We start from the raw sequence: 9,683 nt of genomic DNA, 5'->3' as shown, positions 1-9,683 counted from the left end.
CTATAGAGTTCAGATTCGAGATTCGTTGGTCCTAGATTTTGGTCATCCGTATACAAAACTTAGAGATAAATTGTTCATATCTCTTTCTTTTATGTGCTTCATTGTTTTATTTGCGTATGGCCGGGATCTGAGAATTTGAGGATTTGAAATATTTTTTAAAGAATTTTTGTAAATTTTTTTTTCAAAATTTAGAAACCATATCTACGTAAAAAAATTCCAAAATTTTAGATGCTAAGACCAAGTTTCACTGACTATATCTAGATCTGGCCTTGGATAACATCAATGTCTAGACGTTGTATAGTTGTAACTTTTTTTTATAGTTGCAATTTTTTTTTGAACGGCGACTTATAATTGTAATTTTATTGTGAACGAATAACTTCGAATCAAAATATTGAGCAGCCGTCAAAGTAAGATGAAGTCCCGTCGTTATACTTTAAACAAGAGACAAACATATCTTGCTCCTTCATATTTGATTCATATTTCTCATCTCTTTGTAGAGAGCTTAGTTTTGTAAATTGGATACTAAAGACTTACAAATACTATTAATTTCTTCAGATTCTATAATTACAACAAAATTACAAATTAAGATATAATGGCAACTTCATCATTTCCATAATCTAATGTTATCTCGCAATGTCCCCCACCCTCCCTAATGGATTGACTGACCCTTCAAATCGCAACTTTTCAAAATGTCACTCTTTCGTCTCTTTTGTTTTGTTCATCTTTTTGATCTTTTTAATTTGTCCTTTTATTGGTGTTACAATTATGTTGTCGGCTGATTACAATAGTATTCTTGGTTATCAATCAAGGTTTTGATTGTCAACCAGTTTTAAAATGACTAACAATACCACTGGTAGCTCATCTGAAATTTACCAAAATCAAGACACTCATCACTAGTTAACTACAATTTGAACAATAACTCAAAGTCCTTGTATATTCAGGTAGACAGGAGGAGATCCATATTGATAGATCAACCCATGAAGGTAATCATAGAGTAATTTCACAGTTTTATCATGTTCGTTAACTTTCTTTCTTTTTTCAAATAGATATTGATGCAGTATACATGGTAATAATATATATATATATAAGGTTTGACGTGATTGGCACTTACAAGAAAAAATGTGTCAGTTAAAGTTTGATATACCAACTAAAGATGGAGGTCACAACACGGTTGAAGATGTAACACATAACAAAAGGAATTGTTGAATCAGACTCAACTGGTGATAGGGGTCCCACTCTTCATTTATTTGATCTTTTCCACTAAACTTCTCATATTGATTAAATTTTCACCATTCTCTTCATATATGCTATTTCGACTAGTCATGCTAGCCTTTCACTGTCGGTTAAACGATGATTTTAAAGAGATACACTTGGACTTGGAACATTAGATTCGACGACATTATAGTCGAGTCATAGTCAACTCTTACTTGATGTTACACTCTAGGGCCAACGGAGTGATGATATTAATGTTACTATTATTAAATGAGCGTAATTATGATGCCTATAAAATCGATTGGATGATAATACCATATAACAAATTCAATAGAACATAAAACACAACAGATCTGTGACAGATTTTGAATGCATGGAAAATCTAATGCTATCCCTCAGCTAAGCTATGAAAAGCAACATAAAACACACTATTTTATCATGTATATATAATGAAAAGACCATTACTTAAAATACTTAGAACATAATTTTATTTTCAGTTTCATGCTTGCACATAGTGCTTGAAGTTTATCTTCAACTAAAGTATATGTTAATTATGTAACGCCGATTTGATATTCTGAATTAGATCTCTTTTATTTTAGAGCAATGATTTTTTGTTGTCAACATTTTTTTTTAGTTTTTTTCCGTCTGAAATGGAATTGATCACTAACAGCCAAACAAAGAGTTGAAGACCATAAAAAAGAATACTACTCGCAGCTGTATTTCAATGAAGGTTATACATTATAATTAGGTTCTAGTTTTTTTTAATGAATAGTATGGTTTCGGTAAATTCGTCTCTGGCCAATGAAATTTCAGATTTCAAGTTTAGTTTAGGGTTCTATATAGTAAGTAAAAAGAATTCAAATAGTTAGAGTTTTCAATTATTACTTCATGTGTATTATATTCAATTTGAAAAAAAATACAGCTTCATGTTTAGCCAAAAACATTTATATTTAATTTGTTCAAATAAGTTTTTTTTTATCAGAGTCATATTCTACTAGTGTATGGGTGGAAAACGTCAAATAGTGGGATACTGGTTCCCTAAAGAAGAAACCTCGCTTTTATTGAAAAATATATCATGTGACACATTCATTGATATGTAAAAAGCTGTCCTATGTTAACCTATATGATTGTGAAAATAGAATCTTTGTTTTACTTTCAGTGCTAACGTATAAATCTATATTAACAGTGCATCAAATATGAATGTACCTGGCCAAATGTAGTTTCTTATATGATTTTATAACTCTCTCTTTTTTGTTGGTTAATTATAATTACGGCTTGAGCAACATCTTCAACATGAGCACAATCATTAAACCAGAGCGGTAATTTGATTAAAGACTTGGGCAGCGAGATCGTTGAAATATCATGAACCAGATTGTAGTGTGATTGATAAAGATAATTTATATTTATTTCCATATCATAAATGAAACTAGTTTATTTGAAACAATGTTTGGTAATAACCAGGATTTGTGGCCTGTTGGTGTGGCTTATTGATGATTAATTTGAAAACAAAAGTCTAATACGGTGAAGTTACCAAAGTTCGAATCACAACTATTGCAAAATTAACATTTTAGCATTGTCAAAAACGGGAGACCGACATGTGGCAACACATGACTAGTGTAGACCACTTTTTCGGATCGGGATATCCATATGTAATTCAAAAAAATAAAATAATGTTTGGTTATTTAATTTTATACTCTTGATAACTCAATTATGGTTTGACAATTCCTAAAGCTTAGCTAAAAAACACGACAGACTAATGCATTTACGTGTAACTTGTTTTTTTCTACCAAGAGCGAGAAAGATTATACTTACTAATCTTTGTATAACAAGTTTGAAAATAATGACCCTATAAATGTGAATTATGTGAGTGACTTGACTATTCAAAAATGCAAAAATGAACCAACAAAGAAAAAAGATAAATATTCCAATCAGTGGTAGATCTTTGAAGGAAATATTCTCATTCGCACCAATATTCGATGGGGAAAAAAGTTAAGCTAAATATTCTTTCAATTATTTTGATGATCTTTAATATCAGTACTCAGAACAAAAATGTATGTCAAAATATAATCTTCAGAAGATAGGTAGTAGTCGAAATCCCAGAGGCAATTGACTTAAGCGAGTGAAGAGATGACACCTAGCCCATCTACATCTATCTATGTGGTTGGTTCAAAAAGAGAGGTCATGTTACTCTTTTTCTGTGTGATTTACCAAAAAGATGCTGTAAATTTTTGGTATTCGCGAGCGATTTATCTACTCTTAACATAGAATAATTTTACTTTTTACAAACGGTTAGATTACTTAATCTATTCTTAACGCCACAAAAAAAGTGGCTCGGCCATTCAACTACAACTATTTAAAGTTAAACCTTTTCTTTCATAAAGATATTCATGCAAAGATTAATCAGATCAACCGGGCTTCGTAGCCTGGTGGTAATGGAACCTCGGCTGAGGTGCCCGCCACCCAGCTTCGAAACCCGGCCACAGCGATTTAACATCCTTACTGCTGGGGCGCTGGACCCCTTCGGGGGATATTTGGGAAAGTGGCTGCCCAGACACCAGAGATATCAAAAAAAAAAAAGATTAATCAGATCATCTCGTATCCAAGGAATAGCAGAAACATATACTTCTCTGTTTAATAATAAGTGTTATTCTAATATTTTTTTTTTTATATTTCATATAAATTATATTTATTTTCAGTCAAAAATTAACTGCAAATAGTATTAATTTTATAAATAATTTTATTTATCTCAAATATTATTAGTCATAAAAGAGTAATAATAAATTATATATATTTCTGTCATTTTTTTAATCTGTGTGAAAAAAATGTCAAAATAACACTTATTTAAAAATGGAGAGAATATGATTATAACATAAGGAGAATGAAGACATACATATGGATTTGCACATTTTTATGAACTAAACATTGTGGAGAACATAATGTTATTCAGTTTCAAAAAAAAAAGAACATAATGTTATATAATTTTTCTGAAATTAAAAAATAAGTAGAGAAATTTTACCCAAAGAAAAAGGGATAGAGAAAGCGATGAAAGGTGAAGTATATGGTGGAAAACGGGTACCTGCTTCTGATTTGTCTCTTTCAAACTTTATGATGCAAAGCGACCCTTCTTTACTGCTTTTATTGCAATCGTTTGTGTCACTTTCTTTTCTTATTAATTTCATAAAGTTTTTATGATCGCATCCCTTGTTTTTATTTTGCCCTGACAGGACCGACACCGATCTTTCATACATCTTTCGGTAATAAATGTTATTGGATTCCTTTTTCATGTTACATCTTTGTATTTTATATTTTCCCGCTGACACAATTCAATGATACCGCTGACACAATACAACAATAAAAGTAGAATGACTTCATGAAGAATATATGGACGAGCCAGATGTTCGCTTCCTCAAGATTAAAACTTTAAAAGAACTTCTACTGCCGCTGACTTTAATGAACTCAGATTAAACTACTTCTACAGTTTAGTTTACTGTGTGATTTTGTAAACCTGAACACACTAATTGTTAATTGAAAGAAGAATATATTAGTTTTTGGTTAAAAGAGAGTAACAACCAATAGATGTCAATACAAAAATCCAATAAAAAATTTGAAGCTAGCATCTTTTTTTTCTTATTTGTTTTGCAAAGCTAAATCATAAACTAAAAATTAGAAGTTCAAGTACAGATTTTAAATTCGTCTGACTCAGTCACATCGTATGGATTATGACTTATGAGTGTACGTTTTTTTTAACATGGATTATTTAGTATACGTATGCATGAGATATTTATCGTGTATTTTGTAGATAGTTAATATGTGGTATGGGAAAAAAAAATTAAATAATACTCCCTCCGTTTCATATTATTTGTCGTTCTAAGTCTTTACACACAGATTAAGAAAACATTTAATTTTACATATTTCCAAAATAAATATACTATTACCCAATCACATCAACCAATATAAAAATAGAATAGAGAATATTTTCAATAAATTTTGCATTGGAAAACGAAAACGACACTTATTTTGAAACAAAAATTTTGCTCTCGAACGACATATTAATTTGAAACGGAGGGAGTAAATAAAATAGAAAAAATATTATTTGACTTGAACAATAAATAAATAAAGAATGATCTAAAAGACAAGCAACAAGAATCTGAGTATCTACCACCAGTCACCACCTGTTTCTGTTTGATTCCAAACTCTCACTTTCCCTACCCCCCTCGTGTCTGGGTCCCACTTGTGTACTCCTATCTACGGGTCCCACCTGTGTGTTCCACTCAACCCAACAGTGGTATCCTCTCTTCTTCTCCTTCCATAAATTATTTCCCCCACTAACATTTTGTTATTACAATTCCAAAAAATATTCAAATAGTAAAAATTAAATTTCGCATTTAATTTCCGTTCTTCAAAAAATTGTATTTTGTTATTTATATATGATCGCCGGCAATGCCAACGGCGGTGAACGTAGCGAAGCAATGCTTAACAACGGAATCATCCTACGCGCTAGAAGAAGCCGTGAACGTGGCGCGTCGACGAGGACACTCTCAAACGACGTCGCTTCACGCCGTCTCCGCTTTACTCTCTCTACCAACCTCCGTCTTACGCGACGCGTGCGCTCGTGTCCGAAACTCAGCTTACTCTCCTCGTCTCCAGTTCAAAGCTCTAGATCTCTGCCTCAGCGTTTCCTTAGACCGGATCCAATCGGGTCATCAACAACCCGGGTCCGATGACCCGCCCGTCTCGAACGCTCTCATGGCTGCGATAAAACGGTCTCAAGCTCACCAGCGTCGTCTCCCTGAGAGTTTCAGACTGTACCAAGAGATGTCTCAGAGTAACCAGAACCCAACTCCCTCTCTTGCGTGAAGGTGGAGCTTCGTCAGCTGATTCTCTCGATCTTGGATGATCCGGTTGTGAGTCGGGTTTTCGGTGAAGCGGGTTTTCGGAGCTCCGAGTTAAAGCTCTCTATTATCCGACCAATCCTCACCTCTTCCGTTATTCATCTCCCCGTGGAGAGCAACAACAGCCTCTGTTCCTTTGTAACGTAACCGGAAATCATACCGAACCGGAATTGAACCCGGTTCGATGGGGTTTCACTATTCCAAACCGGAAACTAACCGGAGATTCTTCTGATCACGGGAGGATCAGTCAAGTTTTTACGAGGGAAAAAGGGAGGAATCCGCTGCTTGTGGGTGTATCGGCTTACGGTGTACTAACCGATTTCTTAAACTCGCTCGAAAACCGAAGCGACGGTTTAACTGCGGTTAACATCGGTTCAGAACTATCCGACCAAATAAAAGTCAAGTTCGATAAAACGTTCGTCGACGCTAGGTTTCGCGACCTAGGGAAGGTGGCGGAGCAAGGCTCAGGACCTGGTTTGGTCTTGAACTACGGGGACTTGAGGGTATTCACCGACGGTGAAGGAAACGTGTCGGCGGCTAGTTACATCGTGAGTAAGGTTTCGGAGTTGTTGCGGAGATGCGGGAGGAGAGTGTGGTTGATCGGAGCGACGGCGAGCAACGACGTCTATGAGAAGATGTTGAGGAAGTTTCCGAACGTGGAGAAAGATTGGGACTTGCAGTTACTCACCATCACCACTACTCTTAGCTCTTGCTCGCCTCACCACAATCCAGGTCATTTTGTTATTCCTCTTTCGCGCGCGTTTCAGATCGTTAAACGCTTTGATCGCTCTTTTGATTACTTCAAACGCGTCGTTAATGACAGTTTTGAAGATCTATCGCTTGGTTTAACTTTTTCCTTTTAACACGAGTATTACTAAAACAAAACTAATGGAGTTCGAAAACATGTAAATTACTTTATCAAAAAAATATATGCTAATAGTCAAATCAAACAATTTAATACTAATAACTATTGTTAATATCTTGATAAAAAAAATATATATATAATAATATATATATATATATTCTTGACTAATATGTTACCAACAATAATATTTTGTGACATTGCTATTTAAGAAAACAACGTGTAAACGTATTGTTTAACTTAGTGCAAAAGCAACCGTTTTGATGTTCTATAATTTACATAAGATTTGTTGAGAAAGAAAACATTTTATTTTTAAAAATAATAATCATATTCTAGTTAGCGTTTTTCTGTATTTCTTTTTTGTGTGTTTATTGGCTGCATTTACAATTTCAAAATGATGTTTAGTAGAAGCATTTAACTTTTTATTTATTTATTTAATCACAAAACACAATGGTTTAGCATGTAAATATAAACATAAGATCATTTGAATGTAGAAACAGAGCATTGATGTACATTTGACTTTTTTTTGATCAAAAAACATTTGAATTTTATATTCCTCTCTTCACCAACTTTATGAGTGTATTTGCATTTTATATGTAACATACCATTTTCATCGATGATTTTGACGTGTTATATAATTAAATACAGTTTGATGGGATCGTTTGTTCCATTCGGTGGATTCTTCTCAACTCCTTGTGACCTGAAACTACCCTTCTCCGGTTTTAACAAGGAAATCACCGGACCGGTTTCTTCCATATCCGACCAGACCCAATCTACCTTGCCACCTTGGTTGCAGATGACCACAATAACCGATTTACACCAAAAATCTGATCCCAAGGTCCGTCTACTTTTCTCTTCTCCTACTTTTCATATCTCCCACACCCGTCAAAGTATGTTTCTTGCTCTACAAGCGTCCTCCGTTGAGAACGTAATTTCACTATGTTATGTTAATTTCCACGTGTATTTTACATTCCCTCAGTGCAGACCAAAGAAGTGTTGGACTCAGTTTGTGGAAATAAGTCGACGAGCAGTGCTTCTGCATCAACCGGTTCAGCTAAATCAGTCATGACTGATCTGAATCTGAGGATGTGTCAGGTCACCACAAGATTTGGTCGATCAGCGTCCTCCTCTTGTTTGGATAATCCAAGGGATCTCAACGCAGAGAGCTTCAAGATCATATACCAAAGATTAACCAATAGGGTTTCAGGGCAAGATGAGGCTGCTAGGGTTATCAGCTGCGCATTGTCACAACCGCCTAAGACTAGCACCAGAAGAGATGTTTGGCTCAATTTGGTTGGGCCAGATACCGTAGGCAAGAGGAGAATGTCTCTTGTACTTGCTGAGATTGTGTATCAAAGTGAACACAGATTCATGCCCGTTGATCTTGGTGTTGCGGATCATGGAGTGAGCGGTTGTGATGATGTGATGCGGCGGAGAGGAAAGACAATGGTGGATCATATCTTTGAAGTGATGTGTAGGAACCCTTTCTGCGTAGTGTTCCTTGAGAACATTGACAAGGCTGATGAGAAGCTGCAGGTAAGCTTGTCTAAGGCTATTGAAACTGGAAAGTTCATGGATTCGCATGGAAGAGAAGTTGGTATAGGTAACACAACGTTTGTTATGACCTCATCTTCAGTAGAAGATTCTGGAACAGTAGCCACTTATTCTGAAGAGCAACTCTTGAGAGTAAAAGGCAGGCAAGTGGAGATACGGATTGAAACTGTGTCCTGTCAGAGCTCAGAGAAAAAGAGGAAGCTAGGTTTGGGAGAAACTGTGGAGACGGGTAAAAGGTTGAACAGAACAACTAATGGAGTTCTTGATCTGAACCTTCCGGCGCAAGAAACCGAAGCCCATACTGAAGATAACTCAAAGCTGTGGTTAGTGAATTTAAAGAAACACGACAGTCTCATTGAGGTTCCTTTTAAGCCTTTTGACTTCGAAGGATTAGCAGAGAGAATCAAAAAGATATTAAAAGAAACATTTGCAAAGTGTGTGAGGTCAGATTGTTTGCTGGAGATTGACCCTAAGATCATGGAACGATTACTAGCGGCTGTTTACTTCTCGGACAATAGAATAAATATTATCAAAGAGTTGATGGAGAAAGTAATGGCTCAAGTGTTCTTGCATGTTAAAGAAAGGTATGAAATCACTTCTGGTTGTGTGGTAAAACTGGTTGGTCGAGACCTTGACGTTTTGGGTGAGGATGAAATGGACTTGTTCCTTGTAAAATCTCAGTAGGTTAAAGTGGTTAGCTGTGAAATTTATTTTGGGAAGTGTATAAGATATGGTAGAGTTTAGTTATAGGTTTTGTTGTCCTTTTGTGTTGCTATACTAGTATAATGTGTGTTATGATGATATCATATATAGTTGTGAGAGTGGGTCGTGTCCTTGTTTGTATGTATAAGTTTTCCTGTAAATTAAGAGATGTTTGCTTATATATATTTTAAATAAATATTGTAACCGAAGGGGTCAGCCTTCCAAGTACCTAAATCAATGTCATAAATATTGTACACCATTGGGTGACTGATCTAATTTGCTGATGAGTTTGGGAAATATTTTGGAGGCATAACAAAAGAAATCATATCGGTATAATAAAGTTTACTATGAGTTGACTTGACCATATATATACATGTAAAGAATTAGTAAAGAACCAAGTTTTGACAAGAAAAAGCATATCAAAGTCTTTTTTCCAAGTTGTTCTCTTCAAAGTTTATTTT

General features: G+C 34.9%; 1 protein-coding gene across 1 annotated transcript; it reads left to right on the top strand.

The window, feature by feature from the left end:
* The first annotated feature begins 5,543 nt into the window (after nucleotides 1-5,543).
* On the top strand, nucleotides 5,544-9,401 carry LOC130504420 (protein SMAX1-LIKE 8-like). Its single transcript, XM_056999041.1, is given in 5 exon segments — nucleotides 5,544-6,046; nucleotides 6,049-6,180; nucleotides 6,183-6,828; nucleotides 7,606-7,804; nucleotides 7,951-9,401. Coding segments are annotated over 5 exon segments (2,625 nt in total). The 5' UTR covers nucleotides 5,544-5,652; the 3' UTR covers nucleotides 9,205-9,401.
* Nucleotides 9,402-9,683: the final 282 nt, after the last annotated feature.

This window comes from Raphanus sativus, unplaced genomic scaffold (genome assembly GCF_000801105.2).
Source record: "Raphanus sativus cultivar WK10039 unplaced genomic scaffold, ASM80110v3 Scaffold1564, whole genome shotgun sequence".
NCBI classification, from domain to species: domain Eukaryota; kingdom Viridiplantae; phylum Streptophyta; class Magnoliopsida; order Brassicales; family Brassicaceae; genus Raphanus; species Raphanus sativus.
Note: the sequence above shows the minus strand (reverse complement) of the source record. Positions and strands in the feature narration are given on the sequence as shown.